The 22,528-nt window shown below is 39.6% G+C and overlaps 1 protein-coding gene across 1 annotated transcript in view; it reads right to left on the reverse strand.

The window, feature by feature from the left end:
* TTC7B (tetratricopeptide repeat domain 7B) overlaps positions 1–22,528 on the reverse strand; it is a gene marked incomplete in the record, with an annotated part of 1,939,345 nt that overhangs the window by 1,694,507 nt on the left and 222,310 nt on the right. The window contains 1 exon segment of the mRNA XM_044074706.1: positions 19,821–19,975. Coding sequence (XP_043930641.1) covers positions 19,821–19,975 — 155 coding nt within the window.

Genomic DNA, 22,528 nt, shown 5'->3' on the forward strand with positions numbered 1-22,528 from the left:
GCATTGATGAAAGAAGACATGAAAGGATCCGCAAAGGCACACAAATGCATCCAGGCATGTTTCCTAATGGCTATGCCTAAACCGGCTGCTTGTCGGGTACCCTCTGCAGTATGGGATGTTAACCTCATGGACGCATTGGAGATCAATAACAAGAGTGGACAGTTGTGAGGAGGACTTCTTATATTCTTCCACGGGCATGGACTCAGAGGAATTTGGAGAGTTCCATAGTCAAATGCTGCTGTAGTCTTGTGAAGTGCACTAAGTAATTCAGGGACTTCAAGGCAAAGGTCAGTGAAGCAAAAACATGATTTCCAAACATGTCCAACACCCTGGACTCTGCTAGGAGGATGGAATGAGGAGCTCTGCACAGCTAGCTCCTTTTTTGTGGCTGCTGCCACAACTGCTGCATCAACAGGGACTCCTATGCTCCAAAATAATCTGTCCTTTCGCGGAGCCAAAAATTAATCTGGGAGATGGGATCTACAGTATCCAGTTCTTTCCACACTCAATGACATATTAAATCAATAAGCTCATCCACTGGGCTAGACTCAAAAGCTTCCCAGAAAAGTGACTCCTCTGGGGAAGGTGTATCTTGAGGACCATTCACCTTTTTAAGTATCTTTAGGATGTCTCCAAAGGAGACATCATCCAGTGGAGATCTGGGGAACACTTTCCCCTTATCAAAGTCAGTATCTTCAGATGATAGATTCCATAGGGGAAACTGTGCATCTCCCTTTGCACATTCTCTTTCAGGGAACCTCTTCAGTGGGAGGGTCTAGAGAGGTATCCAAAGAGAGAGGGAGTTCCTTAATGGGGATTCCAGAAACAAAAACAGGACCTGCTGAGTAAGAGCATGGAGTAGAACAAGTGAACAAACCAAATAAATTATTATATTAAAGCTGAGTTTTACAAGTCATTGTAGTTTGGAGTTTTTTTTATTTGGTTTGTTCCCATGATGGTGATTGTCTGGATGTTGGATGGTATTGGCTGTCCCTGTGGAGTAGGATCAGAGTTGGACCCAAAGGAGGAATGGCTCTAGGAGCCAAGGAGGAGAAAGTAATCAAATTTCTTGGTCAAGAAAAAATCCTCTCCACAGCCTCAAAGGCAGGATGACTGGGAGAAGCTGTGGCTGGCCGCACCTGAGACGAAACCTCCGAAGCTATCAAGCCTCGACCATGCCCAGATCCGTGCCTCCAGGAGGGTGTCTGAACCCAGCTATCCAATGCCAAAGCTTCAAGGGGCAAGGATGCTCCAACAATATTGGAGTGCAGCCTAGACCCCCTAGATCCAGCACCGACGCTTTGGGTTTAAGTCTCACCCTGAGCCAAAGGAATCAGAGCAGAACCAGTCAGGGAAGCTATCAGAGTCAAAACTCTAGTCATCTTCGGATCCAGTGCAGACCCTCTCGGGGCTCTTGGATCAAAGGGCTTCAAAACCACGAGACAGATCAGAGAAGGAGAGATCACTACGTGAGATGTGGAAGGGAGGCTGATGTATTTGATGAGAGATGGAGCTGGGACAACCCCAACTGAATCTGAGCTCTGAGGAACTTCCTCATCACCCTATCCACATCAGCAACCCGAGTTAACGGGTTTGAGGAGACTTAGCTTGAAAAGCAATCAGATCTGAGGACATGGGATCCCAGTGCTTCCTCTTAGGAACTGAAGCCGGATCTGATGTTTTCTGAATTTTCTGCAGAGGGTCTGAAGAAGAGGCGGTACAAGCAGCAGTCTTCAGAGAGCAGATGGGGGAACCATTTATGGGAGTCCTTCACCTCCAAAAGAGATTTTGTAGGTTTACCAGGGATTTCCCCCCTGAAGAGGAAGATGGCAGCATCCCTTTAAGAACCAGCTTATTTCTTCCATCAGCAAGTGCCCTTGAATTAAAAGTGACATAAATGGAATAGTCGGTGTTAAAATGTGATACTACAAGACTGCAGACACTCCCTGTGGGCATCAGAGCTAGGGATCTTATGCCCACAGGAAGTGCACTTTTTAAAGCCAGTTTGTCAGCCATTCCTGAAGAAAAAGTAACAACTGCTGAGATAGAGATTTTAAGGCAGAAAAATGAAGAAAGAAGTAAAGATTTAATTTTTTTGTGTAACGACCAGCAATGGTAAGAGAGAAAACCCACTAGAGGGTAGAAAATTTGTAGGAGGTACAGCCAAGTACCAACTATGGTACCAAAAAAAAAATACAAAAAGGTAGAGCAAGAAATAGGGAAAAAGCTATAAAGTAATGATGCATGAAAAAATAGCAATCTGGAGAGGGGGGGGGTGGGTCATTTTAAAAACAGATGAATAGCTTAAAAGAAAAAACTACTTACAAGTAGAAAAATAACCAAAAAGATCTCTGAGTAGATCAGTGTCTGTGGTGTTATGCAGCAAATGAGATCTAAGGTATAGCTAGTTGGCTGGGACATTGTGAGTAGAGTGAAGAGCTCTTGAGTTGGATCTGAAAGTCTGGTGAATGTGGTAGAGTCATATCCAAGGTCAGATCCGATACCCAGTCGTTGAAGAATGAATGAAAAGGTCAACATCAGATCCACTGTTGCCTAGGCTAAGAGAGACTCAACACCACTATATTTGGAGCATCCCTCAGAATCTTTAGAAGAACCATGTGCATCAATGGAAAAGGTGGAAAGGCATACGGGAACATTACTGCCCATGGGAATAAAATCATCTGTCTTCTGGGCCTGTTTGAAAAGAATCCTGGAGCAGAAGAACTGCCTGTTTTGAAAGGAGGCAAACAGATCTCTTTGAATTGCTCCCCACAATTAGATCAATTTCTGGAAGCCCCCGAGGTATACTTTCCACTCATGAGGGTCTGTCCTTGTTCTTCTCAACTTCTCTGCTATTATGTTTTACTCTTGACAATGTATGAAGCCTGAAAAGTCACAATGAGCAGAGCTGCTAACTTTCCAGGCAATCGGAGCAAGTCTGCAGAGGGGGTAAGATCTGATAACCACTGGTTTATGTACCACATCACTGTGGTACTGCCTGTGGTAACTTGCAGAGGTCCTGGAGATCACAGAAGATTTAACAACTTTAAAGCATTGATTACTGCCAACATGTCTTTGACACTGACTTGCTTATGTCTGTCCTGACTGTTCCACATAGCTTGAATTTTTAAGTCTTTTGATATAGCCCGCCAGCAAAGTCTGAGGCATTGGTTATGAAAGACTGCCAAGAAGACTGAAGAGAGAAGGGAAGACCTTAGCTGAGAAATTCCCTTCTGTCAAACCACAGAAATGGAATGTGAAAAAGATAAATGGTGGTGATGCGGAGTCCAGACTCACCTGATACACCCCTGAATTCTTCTCGTGATGTCTGGCTAAAGGCATTAAGAAAATCAAAGAGGCCAGGAACTCAGAATCCTGAGAAATTCCTTGGCAGGTGCCTACGTTTGGCAGAAAAAGTTCAAGACAATTTCCTTGTACTATTATGCTTTGTCCAGTGTCAGAAACCAAGTGAGCAGGAAGGGATTACAGACCTCTGAAAGTTCAGTTAAAACCCCCAAACAGAGAATGAGTTTCTTGACCCATGTTAAGGAATCCTGAAAAATGGAAAGAGTCTGGGAAATATTTGACAACCATCCAACTATGCAAAGATGTGAATGCCGTGAAGCCTGCAGAAAACAATTACTGGAACCAGACACTTTGCAAATGTGCACTGGTGCAGCAGATAGACCAAAAGTTACAATTCTGATAATGTAAGCCAGACACTGAAAACCTTTAAAGAAGTTTGACTTCCTTGCAAACTAGACTGTGACAATAAGCACTTTTCAGTTCTAATTCTACCATAAAGCTGGAGGAATGTATGAATGGTAACAGGGTTTTAAGAAATAATATTTTGAATTTTGGGATCTTAGCAAAATGATTGAGAAAGCATAGGTCAATGACTCATCTCCAAGTTCCCTCTTTCATAGGCACCAGAAAAATTACTGCATAAAAACCTTTGCCTGTCTGATCTGTGATCGCAAGTTCAATTACCCCCGGAGCCAACATCTGCTCTAAAATTGGAGGAAACAGGGATGTCTAGTTTGCAGAATGAGAAGTAAGCCCATGAAAATGAGGAATGGCTTGCCATTGACCTCTGTATCCCTTTTGGATAATTCTCAGAACCTACCTGTCTGAAAATAATCTGATGCAACTCGGGAAGATGGAGGCGAAAACTGACAAAGATTTGTATGACAGCCAGTATGGGAAGGGGGGAACAGTAGAGGCAAATCATCATTCTGACATTTGATTTACTCTTGATTTTGAGAGGTTCCCCATTTTCCTGCCATTACTTTTTGAAATTCTGCTGTTAGAACTTTGCTGAGATTGCTTACCCTGCTTTCTGGAAAAAGATCCAGAAAAGTAAGATTTTGCTGAACTAATAAAAGGAAGGTTGAAAAATCTGAGTAACCCCTTGAATTAAATTTCCTTCTTTCATGATTTTTTTAGGATCTCAGCAGCAGAAGGGTCAAATAACAATCCTTGTTTAGGGAAGTGCTTCATTTTCAGCTTTATCCTCTACTGGTGAATTTTGAGAATGTAACAATGCAAATCCTGTCATAACTGAATTAGTAGCAGCTGCATTTACACATCATCAAAATCATAAGAGCACTTTAATGAGTGATTAATATGCAATTAAGGAGTTTAATGAAGTTTTAGCTTCTGAACAGATTATCAGATATCCCCTCAAAAGAAGCCAGTATTTTTTTTTTAACAATGGGGGCTTGGCAGTTCAAAATTCTGGAAGTTAAAGTAGCAGAAGCATAAACTATATTCCCAAATCTATAACAAGCTTTCCCACTCTTGTCAGATGAGATGAGGTTAGCATTCACAAAAATATTTAGCAGGCAAATGCTTTAGATAAAGAAATCACTGTAGAATTTGATTTGGGACTAGTATAGAAGTCCTTGTGTCTCAGAAGTATTTTATATAACCTATCAGACTTTTGGGGGACAGGGGCTGGCTGTCAGGAATACTGCTAGTTCTTCCTCTAAGGCAGATAACATAACATGAGATGGAACAGCTGCTGGCTGTGGAAAATCCAGCTGTAACAAATCATAACATTTTTGCTGTGAGACAGGGATTTCATTCAGTTTCCATTGAAATATTTTTTTTAATTTACTTACTGTACAAGAAAAAAAAAATTCTGTAGGGAAATCTGAAGAAACCTTCCTGAAAATCAGAGTCATCAGCATGAGAAGAATTAACTGAAGAAAAACACTCCCCCTCCCATCCCTGTTCATCAGACTGGAAATCACTGTCAGAGTGTGAAGGTAATCTTTTTCTACAGAAGGCTGTCAGGAAAATTTAACACATTAAAAGCAAAAAATAATCCCTTACCAAATCCCAGAAAGTCTTCCTTCACTTCAGCTAAAGCTACAGGACAAGAAATATTTTTAAAATTTCGTGATTTTTCTTCCTGGAAGATTCCTTCGAAACAAACTGACCCATGACAGCAGCACTTGTCTGAGAATCAAGCACCCTCCCATGGCTAACCGGTATGCTTGCACCCTCTCTCCTACTCCCAACTTCAACAACGGTTCTCCTTTGCCCAGTGAGGCAAACCCTAGAGGCTGCAGAAGACGTATCTATCATTCAGTTCTTTGTGGCTTTCCAAGGTGCTACACCAAAGAAACCAAGGGTCATAAAGGAGAGGTCCAAGGAACCAGGTTTGGCCACAACAGTCACCCATCGGTGGCTAAGGCAGGGAAGAAGCTGGCTGGACACCTGAAGACCCTTGAGAATGATTTTGTTTTCTCTCATCCATAAGAAAAAGAAACAAGGACACAGACAACTGCTCTATGTTCAAGTACAAAATGAAGCCTGAAATGTGGGTAAGTCAGTACACATTCTGACAGGAACAAGAAGGTTCTCATGTAAACCTTTCCATGACAGTCCCCAAAATCACAGTATCCTATCCCCACTCACTCAGTGTACCCAAAAATACATAAAGTGTCAATAAAATACATATTTTTACATTTTTCTTTAGAAATGCATTCAAAAGGTACAAATCCCTTCAACAAATATGACTGTCACTAAAAAAAGCATTTCCAAGCATACAATAATATTCACAGAACAAAAACAAACTTTCCTCAGAAATGATGTAGTAAAAGAGTTAACCCAGAAGAGCACTTATTTGCCTAGCCCTGAAAGGATCTCTAGCCAAGTCCTGGCTCCATGATGCCCACAAAGGCAGCAAACTTTGGCAACAAGAAATCCTAAAGCTTTTAGCACCCAAAATGTCTTTTTATGTGGCTCAGCTCAAGCGACTAACAGCTGGAACATGTGGAAGGTGCCTTTAAACTTTGAACACTGGGTGAAGGAGCCAAGATATGACCCAAATAGCCCAGGCTAATGTCGCATTGATATAAATATTGAACATTAACTGTCTCTAAAGACACTGTAAACTCGCTACAGGTCTCCCCTGAGGAGCCTGTACAACAGTAAGTACAAGGATAAGGACTCCACTCACTTCTCGTTACTAATGTGTTTGAGACTAGACATCCTTTTTGTTAGGAACCTCTAAGATTTTATAATTTTTTTAAAATATGTCTAGGCAGATATGTTGAAGGATGCATTATATTCAATAATAGGTCTGACTAGGATAAAATACACACAGACAATGACTACCTTAAGCTTTGAAAGAGATGCCCTTGGTTATAAAAGTTACAAAATTTAGAAGGATTTCTTAACTGCAGTTGCCACAAGATTGTCAAAGGAGAGGGAGCTATCAACCCACACTCCCAGATCCCCGAACCCCAATTCATATGGTAAACTGGCATTTTCGATACAGCAGAATGCAATCAGTTTGGAGATCTGAAAAATAAAATCTAAACAGAAAGGGTCCTACCAGAGATCCCTGGATGACATCACTGGTCAGCGTCTCTCTGTCTGAGGAGGCATCATCCACTCAGACAATGTGAGTCCTGTCCTTAAGCCACTTGGCTATCCATCTTACTACATAAGATTTACGTTTATGGGTAATCAACTTATAAGCAATTCCATCATGTGGAATGGTATCAAATGCCTAATGTTTCTTGCTTAAAAAAGAAAAAAAGGGGCAGGAAGTGAATAATTTATGTAGTGTTGCTTAAGGTCATATGATATATAGCAATATATGTGAAGTACAATATTTATAAATGTGAACTTGTTAATACAGTTCGATTACTTTTATATAAATTTAACTTTGCCTATGTCACAAGTGATAATTCAATAAAGGTGTTTGAAAAAAGCCTTGGCCAGATCAAGATCGACAGCATGGATGGTGTAAACTTTGTCAATCATCTGAGTGACCCTCAAAGAAGCTGAGAAGTTTCAGCAGGCAGGACCTGCCTTTTACGAAACCAAACTGCAGCAGATCTAGCTTAATCAGATTTTGTGTGTCATGATTTATGAGACTGGTGATGATGTACACCGTAGCTTTACAGACAACAATTGTAAGGGTAACAAGTCTATAGTTCCCAGAGTCCGTGATGGATCTGCCCTTACAGACGGGCGCTACTCCAGCAGTGCAGAAAGACTCAGGGACACAGCCTGTGGGAAAGCTTAGTTTAAACAGTTTGAGGAGGGAATCAATGAGTGCCTGTTTTAAAACCATTTATTGGGTAACCTGGTATGCTGCCTGGTCCTACAGAGAAAGTGGTTTGGTTTTTGACAGTCCAAAAATGAAATTCAGCACAAGGGAAAGATGAAAATCTTAGAGATTTATTGTGGCAAGCTCCATAAATAGAATATCCACAGCAAACCGGTTTCGTCTGAAAGTTCAAGCCTTCTTCAGTGCAACAAAATATATTCAGTAGTGCAAACCCTAATTCCTGCTTATATTTTCTAAGTATTGATCTGGTCTCTTTTTTCTATTAGTTGTTTTGAAACCTGAATCAGAAAAACGAACACTTTTTTGGGTAACAAAGGGTTTCCCTTTTTCATAATCTACAATGTCCCTTTGGAATTTCTGGGTTTTCTTTTTTACAAGCTGTTCTTGTTGTTGTGTCTTTCGACTTTTCCCGGTTAGGGGTCGCCACAGCGGAACTCCGGTCCTCTAATGATTGGCAGTGGATTTTTACATGCTGACTTGCCAGCCCTGACGCACAACCTTCAACGAAGGTAAGCTGTTCTTCTAATGTTGGTAAATCTTTGGCCAAATTAGTTAGATAACTGCTAAAAAAAAACTGACTCATAAACCTTGGCCTCTTGGCAATTAACAGTGACCTCCTCTATCCTGTTCATATGTATTGTTTTGGCAATTGCAGCAGTGATTGGATTATCTATTTAGCCACTTGCATCTGTTCTTCATTTTATGTTGGACAAACGTCCAGACCTTTCAGACACCGTATTAGTGAACATCTAAGTGAAATTAGAAATAAAAGGATTTCAAGTGCCCTTTACAAACACACTTAACACACAAAACTGCCAAATTCACTTTTACTATCACAGATAAAATACACATGAACAGGATATCTAAAGCTGGATAGCATAATATATTAAATAATAAGGAATCTTCCTGGATAATCAGGCTAGGTGCTTTATTCAAACCAGGCCTGAATGAGTTAAGCTAATTTTTGCTTTGGATCGTCTGACTCACTGATGAATCACTCCAATTAAGGTATTAAGCATTTTTGGTTAATTTGTGCATATATATATGCAGGAATTAGGGTTTGCTCTATTGAATATATTTTGTTGCACTGAAGAAGGCTTGAACTTTCAGCCGAAACCGGTTTGCTGTGGATATTCTATTTATGGAGCTTGCCACAATAAATCTCTAAGATTTGCATCTTTCCCTTGTGCTGGATTTCATTTTTGGACTTTTGGTTACTATGGTTTAATCCGTGCACTCAGTCTACCCTGCGTATTTTTGGTTTAGTCTGTTGTTTTTTATCAATATCTTAAGAACATGTTCTTTAGTGACAACAGGGTGGGTAGTGACTTGGGAAAGGTCTGAAAAGGTGCGGTAGTTTACAGGGGAGAAATTTGCTGCAAAATTGCTAGCTAGTATACTTACAATGTCTTTTGGGTTTGTGTGGGAGGCTTATACAAAAGCTCAGAGTGAAACTGGGAATTACTTCTTAGTTTTTTGATGTACGTGAAGAATGACTTGCAGTTACTTTTGCTCCTGTTAGTCTTAATTCATGTGATGGCTTTATTGGTCTTTATTGCTGCTTTCAGTTTCTTAGTAAAAGTTTTTAATACTATTTTGATGTAGGACTCTAGCCCTACTGAGACAGTTTAAATAATTTCTTTCTTCTGTGATACAGTTTGTTTATAATAAAAGATGGGTTACTTTTAAATTAACCGCCATATTTGGTTTTGGAAGGGACTGCAAGGTCAATACATTTATCTAGCTTGATATAAAAATAACTTTTGTAAATGGGCTGCATAACAGGTATCTAACCTGGAGCTGATGTGGATAAATTTAAAGATTTTGTCATACAGTAGCGAGAGGATGGCCCTTCCGAAGTCTTAAAGAGTGATGCTTTTAACAGTGAGTGTGCAAGTTTTGACAACAAAGGTGACCAGATTATGAACAGACTTTACTAATGAAGGATTGACCATGGCAGAGTGGGGCCTCTATGCACATCAGGGAAAACAGATATAGTGGTCCAAGAAAAGAAGACAAAAGTAGCACTGATCATTGAAATTGCCACACCCAGTGACTACAATGTCATGCGTACAGAGAGACAAAGTCATAAAATATCAGGATTTGCAAGCAGAAACAAAAGCAATGTGGAAGACACCCAGACAGTTCCAATAGTAGTAGGAGCAACGGGTCTTATAAAAAGGAATCTACAGTCGTATTTAGATATGCTACCAATGCATGTAGCTTCGTATGATTCCAGGAGAAGTCATTACTGGGTACATTATGGGTGCTGCAAAGAGCACTTCTAGCTGACATCAAAGAGTGAAACAATACTAATTTCATGAACTTTAATTGTATTTTGACTTAAGAATGGGGTTCATTCCAGTCATAGTATTAAAAACCCAAAAGATTTGGAGAAATTAAAACGGGGGAGCAGACGGGGCCAAAGTTTGTGAGTAGTACATCAACAATGTTTAGGCCTCTGGTCAATTTCAGGAGAAGCTGATGAAAGGTATTTTTGTTTACCCAGTCCAAGAAACGCAGAGCATACCCAACAGTGAAAGTGTAAGAGTTCCAACTCATGGAAGGATAGTTTAAGTGAGCATGGATTAAAGAGTAATTATTTATAGGAATATCCTCTGTGAATGCCAGGAATCTATTTTGGTCATTTGGAGCCCTGGAATGTAATCAACAGCAAGCTACGATTTGGAAATTATATGCTGTAGTTCAATAAGCTCACTGGAGAGGGACAGGGGGAGGGGGTCTTCCTGGATATCCGTTTTGAAAGGATACTTACCATGATGACAAAATATTTGAGAGACATGTAGGCCTCACTCTCAGAAAAAAGCACAGACTTAGTGCAATGCTCAAACACACCACATGCTAGGCACCCAACCCTGACACAATGTAATGACATATGCTGACACTGTAAAGAAATCATAACTGAAGAAATGTATTTCTTTCTTTTCTGAAGAAATGCCAAGCAGAGGTCTTTATTTCACCACTGAAGAAAATGTCACTGAAGAAAATGTCCAAAAGTGACCAGACAAACTCCATACTACTGTGTCTGTTATACTTTGTCTCAGAACAAATTCTTGCCAAACAGTTAATTCTTTCAGAGCTATTTCAATTCTATTATAACACAGCTAGACAGATGAATAGACTAAGGCACACTTAGTCCAAGACGTTACCACCGAATGAAACATACTGTCCAGTTTATATACTCTTTTCAACCAATGCTATTTTTAATAGACTTCACAGAGACTTCCCTTACTATGGAACAGGGTCCCGATCTACATAAGACAGAGCCCCTCACTATCACTCTTCAAGAGGAACCTTGATGAGTGGATGGGTAACAAAGTTCACACCGCGGATCACACCAACAGCACTACTAGATAGGGGCCAAGGATACTAGCTGCTAGTACAAGGGTCTAGGGAACTACTACAGGGGCGGTGAATACCGCACAACGTGGCTGGGCTAATATATGCCTTCGGGCAGTTAGCTCAGTACCAACTATGAACCTATAATGTCCTTGTGACTTGTTCTTCTGGTTTCTGTCTGTGTCATGAAAAAGGCCATGGTTATTTTCATGCCCTTTTTTGGTCCTTGCTGTATCTGAAGACTTCACAAAAGTCTCTCCACGTCATCTTTGCGTCACTTGACCTATCTGCATTTTATTTATTTATTTCTGCATCTGAAAGCCAAGAAAGTCAACTTCCTTTTTTTCTATAACAGGATGCATTTAAAGTAATGCCCACAGCTATATGTTATTAATATCTAAGCTGAACAGAACTGTTCTTGCAAAGCAAGCCATATTACTTTGAAAACTGCTGTTTGGCCTTGCACATTTCCTTTCAGTGTACACAGAGTATATTGGGGAAAAGCATTTTAATTTACACAATATCTATCAATAACCTAAGCCTCCTAGACCCATAAGGATGAAGTCTCAGCAAAAATCAAAATTAATCATCACAGCGCACATCCCACCTTTAATAACTTTAGGTACTTCTATTCCCATAGCTCCTCTAACACACTTACTCACTACTCAACTACGCTATTCTCTTCTATACGCAACATATGCCTGACTACCCTATTCTGAAGCTTCATCACTTTTACATACTGTATGAAGTGTCAGTTCCCAATTATCTGTACCTCTACTTCCTTGCAATTAATATCCGGATACTATCGTATTCATGAGAATTGCCCAAGTTATTACTTTACCTGTGTAAGTTTTCCAAGTATGTATATACATTCAAGTGTACAATGAATCTATTGAGATGAACTTGCTTATTCTTCTATTTAGCTTGTGCAATTTATACTAATTGTGTTCATGTTCTGTTACATGTAATGTATTTTTGGAGCCCCCCCCCCCCCAGGCCTCCACTGAAAAAGGGCTGGTAATGGCCCAGTGGATCTTCCTAGCAAACAAATGCAGACAAATAAAATTAAATAAAATAAAGTCAGTGAAACAAAGGGTCTCCAAGTCAGTACATCAAAACAATCCATAAACTAAAATGTTTAGTGACTGGTGACTCCAAGTGAGACAGATGGATTCTCCCACTCACCAGGCTAGATAAAGACAATGACAGGGAGTTGTATTACAGGTGCCACAACCTCAGATGTCTCAAGGGTCCTCAGGACCCTACGCAAGACTAATATAACTATGACATAGAAGATGTGCATATGGGATGAATGACTTGGAGTGAAATGCCCTGAAGGAGATGCAGAGAGACATGTCTAAGTAGGTAAGATTCTGACACTGAAAATAATCCCCTCTTCTCCATAAATGATGCCAAGGTACAAAGTAAAGATTATTAGCTTCAGCAATTGTGATCCAGTATGGGTCAGCATGGAATGAGATACTCGATAGTCCTACTTGCCTTGCAAAGGATGGTCTGCACCTCTTGTTCAAAGGCTTTCCACATACTGGTTAAAGCTTTTCCTGCTCCCTTAGTGCCTTTTATCATGAAAATTCAGTTAATGAACATCCCAGAGTAGCAAACATATTAATTAAAACAGGACCAAATTGAAGTGGCTCTGCTTAATGTCAGAAGTTTAAGCAACAATATGCCTGACTTTGAGCTACTACTGCATTTGGAGTGCATCCATATATGTGTAATCAGTGAAAGTTGGTTTAAATGTCCATCGACACCGAAGTTTAGTACCCACCGAGCCTTCAGATCCAGTGACAACTGCGGTGGTGTCCACATTTGTCAAAGACCATATCACCTCTAGACAGATTTCCAGTGACATACTAACATAACTCATTAAACTCCAAATCACACTAAACAATATCAACTCTCAAGTTTATTGGCTCTTACAGGACTCCCTTCCACGACCTCTAAAGCTCATGTCAGGTTGCTATACAACCTAGATGAACCCCCACCATAAATAAGAACTCCATTATTCACGGACACTGCATCTACCAGTCAACTACTTGAAATCTCTACACCACCAACACACGATTGCTCCGGAGTTTCTAGACCTAATAATTAAAAAAAAACAGACCAGACTGTTAACAGACCGACAATACGCCAAAAAATTCTTGACCTGGTAATTAAAAATGTAGCATCATCATGCACAACTCCCCTGTTAACTCTTTCTCTATTTAAGTCAGACCATAAGCTTGTAACCTTTCCCTTAACTCATTTCTTCCAGTACATCTCTTTTGAGTATGTATCTTTAACTCCCAGTGGGTGTGGCTTGAGCCTTTAAAAATGAAGTAATCACCTTACAATTCTAACAAATACTCACTGACATAGGTCAAATATCAATACAATTGTGTTTGCCATCATATATGGTTCAAGATAAGATATTCTGATAGCCTAGTACCTACCAATGAACATACAAGGTATCGGCTCAAGGGCCTACGTAAGCCTAGCCAGCAAGGTACCATAGCTTACGCCACCCAAGAAAGTTATTCTCCTGTGCCACTGTCTAGCAGACACACAGAAGTGATCCCCGGGGTGTATTTCCTATTTCCCATCCAGTCATCAAGATTTTTCTTGAAGAGTGCTAATGAAGAACTTTGCTTGACATAAATGGGTAGCTTGTTCCAGAGTATAGGAAGTCTCTGGGACAGGAATCTATCCCTCCAGCGTGTCCTGTTTATTGTGGTGACAAGGTTTAGGTCCATAGAGCGTGTAGCTTGGAGGGATTGGGATTTCTTTAGGTGTAGCATGTCCAACAGCTCTGGGTTTGACATAGCTTTATATGTTAGGCAGAGATCACCTCGGAGTAGGCGATATGCTATGGAGTAAAGTTGGAGTTTTTTGAGGCGGTCAGTGTAGGGCATTTGTTTGAGGCCAGTAATCCTCTGTGTGGTACTTCTGTGGCCTTTCCAGCTGCTGCAGAGGTCTTGTGAGGTACATTCCAAAAGGGGCGTTGTACTCTATAATGGGTCTGAGTGCCGAGTAGAGGGGAACAATGACCTCTTTTTTCCTGGATGAGAACTCTTTTATGATGAGGTGTGCCACGTAGAAGGACTTCCTGACACTGACATAGCATGGTTTTGGAATTATTAATGCAATATGAACAAGCAATACTGACGCCTAGAGGAGCAGCAGGAGGTAACTGCAGATACACCTGGAGGCGTCACTCGGATCTAATGACTATCTAAACTCTCTGAAACCAATACATTTGAATTCAAAGACTTCAAGTACACAAATCTCCTCAAATTCTACAATGACATCTCAAAATTCACTTACAAAATCACCACCACAGACATCAACATATAGATCTGCCAAGGAGTTTTACACCTGTATAAGTAAACATGCAGAATCTTCAGTTCCATCCAGATCCAAATAAAATGGGAAATTTAAAAAGCAAACCAGCACTAACAATTCCGCCAAATGCAAACAACCTGAAAATGTTTGGTCAAAATCACTTTCGGCAAATATTAACGAAGGCAATCCTCAAGGCATCCCCATGTGGGGGGATACTGCACATACACCCCGAACTTAAGTACACCTACACCGAGGTTGCACAACAGTGGAGTAAAGGAAATTCTCCACTACTGCTGAAAGTGCTTTCAGCAAAACATTTTCACCCAAACTGTATTCATAGAAAATGCCATCAACGAACTGACAGGCTCACCCTGGTGGTCCACTGACAAAAATTAAATCTACAAAAGAAGGGGGAAAAACTCATTACAGAATGCTGCTAATCTAAAAATCCCCAAGTTAAGAAAAGCAGTAGGAAGTTAATAAAGAATTTTAAAAAGACTGTCAATTTCTGGTGAAGGCTGGAGACAGCATGCTGAAAGGTGTGCCCTTAACAGGGAACACACATAAAGCTGTCACAGAGGCAGGGAAATAGGCCGCATGTTTCCACTGCACACCCACCCTCAGATATACACCACTAGGGTGGCAAAGGAAGGGAGAATAACACAATTCGGCCCCAAAAAAAAAAAAAAAAAACCCTGGCTGGATGTAAGGCAGCATGACCCCCAAGTATGTCCATAGGATTCTTGCTGGCCTGGCGAAACGTAAGGGCATTAGACTGGAGTGCCAGCAGACCCAGCAAGGATGTGGGACACTAGGATAGCCCTCTGAGTGAAAGGAAAGGGGAGCAAAAAGCATTAAAAAAAAAAGCGTCACTACATTAGTAATCCACAAATTGAAGTAAAAAGTTGCAGTCTAAACTTTGTAAGGTTGCTTTAGGTTTGAACCACTACACTACACATGAATTTTAAAAGTGGAAAGTTTATCTTAATATGTAGTTTTCGTCTCCTAGAGTGGAGGCCCATGACATATATACAAATGACCCTTTAAGGTCACACCAATGTTTCAATACATGGCTTTTGAATGTTCTTTACTTTTTACTTTTAGTCTTCACTAGTGCATTAAAGCAAATAAAGCCAAATCCTACTAGCTGTAGATATGCCATGTTTTTCCCTTTTTCTGAGCTCATCAGTACAGCATAAGTGGAATCATTTAGCTATATATAGGAAACACAGAGCTCAAGACCACACCTGATTTCCATAAACATTAAGATGCCTGAAAAATACCTCAAACATCCAAGCAATTAATGTTTTGTTACAGGTGTTATCCAGTTAATGCTGTCAGCAGTCTCTACCCAACTATCTCATTTATGGCTTGCTCTTCTACCCAAGTGTACCAAATTAACAGAAAGAGACAGCAGCTCTGTAAGGTACACACCATAACACAGATCACAGACACCTTTCCAAACCCTCCAGAAGGAGACCCTCCCTGTTTTCCTGCCAGGCTTCTTGGAATTCTTTGTTTTTTATCAGCTGTCCTGGTGCTTAGTTGTGGTTTAGTGACTGTGTACTTGTATACATTTTGAAATGATGACACAGCCTAGCAGTCCTAAAGTACAGATAGGGGCCAGGACATCTGCTAAGAAGACAATGCAACACTTTAGCTGGTACATATTATATTTGGTAAAGTGCAGGTGGTGATAACACGATGTGCAATGCATACAACTATTAATTGCATGCTACTAATAAAGAAATGATCTCTAAATGACAGTAGAAGTTAGGAATGGTGGTGCAGAATGACATGAAATGGTCACTGTTATGACAAAACAGGGGCGAGTGCCTCAATATCATTTCTGTCTTGCTGAAAACAAAAAATAAGGAGAGACTAGGATTTGTATGCAGGCCCCTTAAAGAAAACAATAACCACCACACACAGTAGCAGAAAATATTTTGAGAACTAAGCCAATACAGAAATGGAGAAATGAGATTTTACCAACAGGGATGGCTGCAAGTAGAAGTATAAGCAAGAGTGAACTGGAATTTATTGGAGAAAATCAGGAAAGGAACCAAGGAATTGTGAGCAACTGTAGCATACTTACTGAATGATGTAAAAGAGATAAAATAATTGGATGCGGGATCTTCAGAAAAGGAGAAGAGCAGAGTACATAGAAATAAATGGCACCTGTGGGAACAACACATACAAAAAGTTCAGGAGGACGACTGACACTTCAGAGAAAGTAGGACTTGAGTAATATATGTAATGTTAAACTGAATAACTTAAGAAAGTAAACATGTATTATGCATGAAAAACAAAATTGTAATGGCTTGTTTTCTATTTTATAATTCACTCATGTCTCCATGTAATATGTGATGTTAATAAGGATGTTCGCACCATGCTGCCCCCTGAAGGGAAGCATGCCTCTAAGAACAACTGATAAATAAATGGCCACTCCTAGAGTACCAGATTCTCTCACTAGTATATTACAAAAATAACGTCAACTCCATAGCCATGGTAAAGGAGTCTGTAATAACTACTACATAATTCCTCCCTATTAATATTCTAAAACGTACATGCTGATTGGCCAGCCCAACCAGCCTGCCCATTGTAAATCCCACAATATACCAATGGAAAAAGGTCCGGTCGCCCGGACATTTTTCTGTTGGTATAAACTGCCCCGAAACTTTTGTTTTTTTACAATAAAAAAAAAAAAGAGAGAGAGAGAGAGAGAGAGAGAAAACAGAGCAACGGAGACTTTCTTTTCTCCATTGCTTCCGTTTCAAAGCCTTGATGTACTACTGGGTATGAGTGGGAACACAAGCCTCACAGGCATACACAGTACATCAAAACGCAGAATCAGTATAGCACAACTGGCAGAAGAACAGCAATCCGCCGTTATACAAAGACATTATTTAAGAAACGTAAAAAACAAAAGACTGAATATGAATAGCCCGATAAACTTCTCCGTTTTTCAAAAACAATCAAATAAAATAAAAAGTCCATGCACTGGAGAAAAAACGGAGCAGAACACACACATATAAATATATAAAAGTTTAAATATGGTACAGATTATACCAAGAACACAGTGTGCAAACTAAGTACAAAACATCAGGAGGTGGCACTTTCCAGATTCACAAAATTCTGGCGAAATGCATCAATGAGGAAACTCTTGTAAGACAAGGACTGTACAACAGGTCATTTAAACACCATCACAAAACCAGACAGGTGGCTTCACTAAGTAGGTGCATTTTTCTTTTGCCTTTAAATGCCGTTACTGCTTGCTTTTGCATTCCATCATCTGGAAGGTAATTCCATGTGTCTTTTCCAGCTTATGTAAAGTCTTTTCACCCACGCCTATTGTAAAGCAAAGTCTAAGCAATGTTATCATTGATAATTTGACATTTTCAGGTGGATCTTGACCTAATGTACTGATGCTAAACAACAGCAGTTAAGCTCTGCCACTGACCAATGTCCAGTTGAAGTTTTTAAGAAGACCATAATGCTAAATTTGGGTATCAGCAGGCAAGACATCTATACAGGATTTTATTTTCCATTTGTATCTTGTAGGAGCCGGAACTAGCATGCTGAGTTACTAAGGGCAGGGCAAGTCATGGGGATTTTGGGGATAAGCACATTTCTAGCTACGATACGGCAAGTAGATGGAGAAAGGGGATAGAAGACACTGTAGCACAATTTTAGCTAGGAAGGTGTTTGGCAGACAGCTTTATCGGTATGCTGTACAAAAGTGAGAGCAACAGAAAGTTAGTCTGAGATATGTTTGCTCTGTGATGCTATCACCATCTTTTACCACTAAATAAAGAAAGTTAGTTTACTTCATGTTCAAATAATATAGCAGTGAATTTCTTAATAACAAGTAATCTGTTACTGTCAGGGAGCGAAATTCCCCTGTAGTTTATGTTTCAAGGCTATTGACTGATCTACTAGAGACTGTAAGAAGCAGGTCATGAGTGCACAGTACATACCTTAAAACTGTCACATACATTGACTTGCCTCTTCTACTTGCAACCCTGAATTATCTTACTCAAGTATAACTCACCTTCATATCCAATGAACTTGCTATGCAGGCATGACAGCAAATCAATACAAATATGGGCAGGCAGTGCATGCAGTACACACACGAGCACCGATCTGTGCGGGTCGGTTAGTTGTCTCCCACCCCAACAACAAATACAATAGGTTGGGCAGGCAGCATTTGTAGGATGGCAACTATGTGCGCATCCTAAAGCCACAAAGCAAATGCATCTCTGACACTGCTACACACAGTATGCAAATGTGTACTATGGACACTAATACATGATTAGTAAAAGTATTATGCAAAAATGTCATTAGTATAATCCTGGTTTAAGAATTATGCAACTAGCACGACTGTTCTACATGACTGCACACTATGCTTAAGGCTATGGTAACTACTCTAAGCACACAGATCACATCCAAAAGGACGGCGCAGTGGTGCAGCGGGTAGCATTCTTCCCTCACAGCTAGAGGTTATCTGGTTCATTTCTCGGCTGGATGTCCTGTGCGGAGTCTGCCTGTCTCCCCTGTGTTCATGTGTGTTTCCTTCGGGTGCTCCTGTTTCCTCCCACATTACAAATACATGCGTCTGGAGCGTTTCTCCCTGGACCTCCGGTGAAAACTGGTTTCATTTCCTGGTTAACAAATGTTAAATAAAATAATAAATAGAGCCACAATGTCTGATTTCATAATTTACCACTTTTTATTCACCACAATAAGTAACTCATTTTTTGTCAACCAATATCCAAGTATATACATTATCATTCTTTCAACATTAAGCAACTACCTTGCGAGTTACCCACAAAGTGCTGACTACTTTGCCAAATTTGTTGCGTCTTTGTTGCACACCCTTGAAATGTTTAATCATTTTTGTAACATGCTTTCTTCTACGTCCTCCATAGTAACAAGCTCTGTATCCTCTCAAGCATTTATTGGTTAACAAAACTAAACGTATATCAGTCAGTCAGTTCAACTCTGCCATAAGTAGGACCTTAATCCAAATTGACTGTAGTATGTTGCGTTAGGAGAAACATGTACAGAAGTACATTTTAGCCACAAATGCAGGTAGGCAGGTAAACAGGATAAAGACTGGAGGGCTGGAAGGTCAAAGAGTTACGCTATACTGCGACGATAAAAAAGGTTAAAAACAGAAAATCTGTTACACAACAAGGTGAAATATACATTAAAATGAACACTTCTACTTTGTTCACCGACCTGTGAATTTCTTGCACAACTTCCTATCTCAAGTTTATCTGACCTGCCTTTTAAAGAGATGAAAAGTTTCATAAACTACCTCCAGACTCTGGAGAAATATATTTAATGTGGACGTGTTAATGTACCTGCATTGCACAAGATCTCATGACTTACAGCAAAACTGACAACTTACACTTTGAAAGAAATTACTGTTTTTGGTCTGACTCAGCCAAAGCAACCCATTTCTAGATCTGCCTCTATGGTGCACACAGTTTCCCATAAATTCCAAGTGCGGAGACCATACCTTTAAGTTCCCTCTATCGAGTGCTGCCGTTAAATGCTTCCTGACCTCTGTCAGTTTTGCCCTGGGTCCTGGTGAACTGGTTCCCTGCTTAATTGGGTTTTCCTTAAGGTGCTGTTCTAACTTGCACTCCCCCAGGAGAAGTTCAGCCATGTCATCTGCAGAACAAAACCAGGAAATGGTGAGAATGCTGTCACAGAGTCCTACTGTGCTGTAAACTGGAACATTTCCATTAAATCATGCACATCACTGCAATGTTAGATGTCTTACAATAATACAACTACAATTTAAGTTTTACTGTTGTACTTGAGTTCAGGCTTGTTTAATTAATGACAATTTATGGATCTCAACTGATGCAAGCGTCCTTTCCAGACTACAAACTTAACTAAATATGCAAATATAAAACAATCGCTCAAATGAATTTTAGTTTTGCCTTGTACTTGATACTTATTACTAATATTTGATTTCTATCTCTATGTATGTAGCCTGAAAAGGTCCACTGGGATCAGTGCTATATTCCAGTTAACAAAATAAAAATAAACACAAACATGCTTTATGATTAAAAACAAATAGTTCACTTTGCAACAAAGGACCCCAAGCTGTATTAGCGTAAAAAATGTTTTAATCTCCGCTTTCTTACACTCATCAGAAAAATCTGATCAAACAATACAACCGGTTTATACATATATTAATCAATTAACCATAGTTAAAAATCAACAATCTTAACTCTTTAGTTTCCTTCTTGCTAAAAAAACATTTTATGTTAACATATTCATTCAAACCAGGGGGAACTTCAGCACACAGTTATTTGCCAACACACTTCTCTAGTTTCAATTTAATTTCTGAAGTTAACCCCTCTTCTATCTATTGTTACTTTTTCAAGAACTGTAAACAAGAACTTACTAAAATTCTTACATACTTTTGAGTGCTTGTAAAGTGCATTGTTTACATCCTTACTCTTAACAGCCCTTACATGTTCTTGAATCCTATCTCTCAGCCTTCTTGTAGCCATGCCTTCATAGAATGAATCACAGGCTGAGCACAGGCCAAGATAAACCACTCCAGAAGTATTACAACTATACCTTTCCTTAAAATCTATGTGATAATTTAAATGGGGCAAAATCACAAAAGCACCTTTGTGTATGAATCTACAGCTGGAACATTACACTTGTATGTCCCTTTGTTTTTACTACTAAAAGCAATGTGAATTCTAGTATCTGATTTTTCAAGCATTTAATACCACGTGTTTTAATGTTAACAAATTGTTGTTTATTTCTCAAAGTCTGACTTAACTCTCTATGACTGTTAATGATCCGCCAATTTTGTGTTATTATATTCCTGATGTTGACATTTCCTTTATGATTAAGTACACTGTTCATGACCACTAAAACATTTTCCACACGCACACACGAGCATGTTTTTCTCCCTCTCTCTCACACACACACAGAAACATTTATGTGCGTACAACCACACACACACAGAAGCAGAATGCAATTTATGATAGTACACCATGTAGTCAAACATTTGTAATACTGAATGTAATGCAGGAAAGAGCAACTGAATCATTGCTTCTGCTGGACTTGCTTTAGAGGAGGTCGTGGAAAAGCAGAGAAAGGGGAATTTGCCCTTTCCCTGCTGTTATACTACCTCAGAACTGGTATATATAATTAGAGATGGGTATAGGGATGGGAAGGAAGAAATAAGTTGTATACAGAGCTTAATATCTGAAGTTAACAAAAAAATAATTCTCAATGAGCTGAGAAGACAAATACTTGAGAGTATAAATGAAACGCAAAAAAACAGCAAGAAACATACTGCACTGGTCAGGAATGACGACTCGTATATAATCAGTAGTGCAAAGCTGTACTATCTGATACACATGCAATACCAACAACCAAAACAGAGAGACTTTATTCAATGGTTGTTCTGTGAGTGAAGTGCATTTGCGGAGAACATTGAGCACTGATTTGCTACAAATTTAAGAGGCGGCACCTATTTTGTGTGTGTAGGTTACTATTCAAATTTACAATCAAACCAAAATGCATACCATTTGCAATTTGATTATTACACTAAAATATATACTTCTGAAACACCAGATACCTGCTGTTGTTCTGACTTAGAAATAGGAATGCGGTGTACCCCTGTCACAGTACTGAAAGTACTAAAAACCCTAAACATTTCTAGAAGTTTAAAAAAAAAATAAAAAAATATATATATATATATATATATATATATGGTAAAGGTCTGTGATACAGGAGTTATAAATACAAAAGATTTAGGCTGGAGTGGTAATTTCAAACATACATCTAGGCTATATTATATGCAATCAAATAGACAAGCAGAGAGAACCATCTAACAATAAAAATGCTCATAAAAAGAGCAACAGCAAAAAACTGTGAAGATTGCCATCCTGTAGTTTTGGAATCCAAGGATAGTTCATTGCAAGGACTCGTTCCCTCTCTCATCAATTATTAAGGGACAGAGGGATGAAAAGCAAATTACCTACTACAAGAGCAGAGACGCCTGAAAAATCATGACAAAGTAAAGGAAATGCAGGAAAGAAATCAGTACAGACAGAAGAGCTTGGCTCCAAGACATTCTGCTGTGAAGCATCTCACTGCGAGTCCCACTTGTTGAATCCTGCTTCATTGAGAGAGGTCATGGATAAAGGAGGCAAGAGGGACAAATTCCTTACATAAAAATAACAGTTC

This window comes from Protopterus annectens, chromosome 6.part0, assembly GCF_019279795.1.
Source record: "Protopterus annectens isolate FY-2018-M chromosome 6.part0, PAN1.0, whole genome shotgun sequence".
NCBI classification, from domain to species: Eukaryota; Metazoa; Chordata; order Ceratodontiformes; family Protopteridae; genus Protopterus; species Protopterus annectens.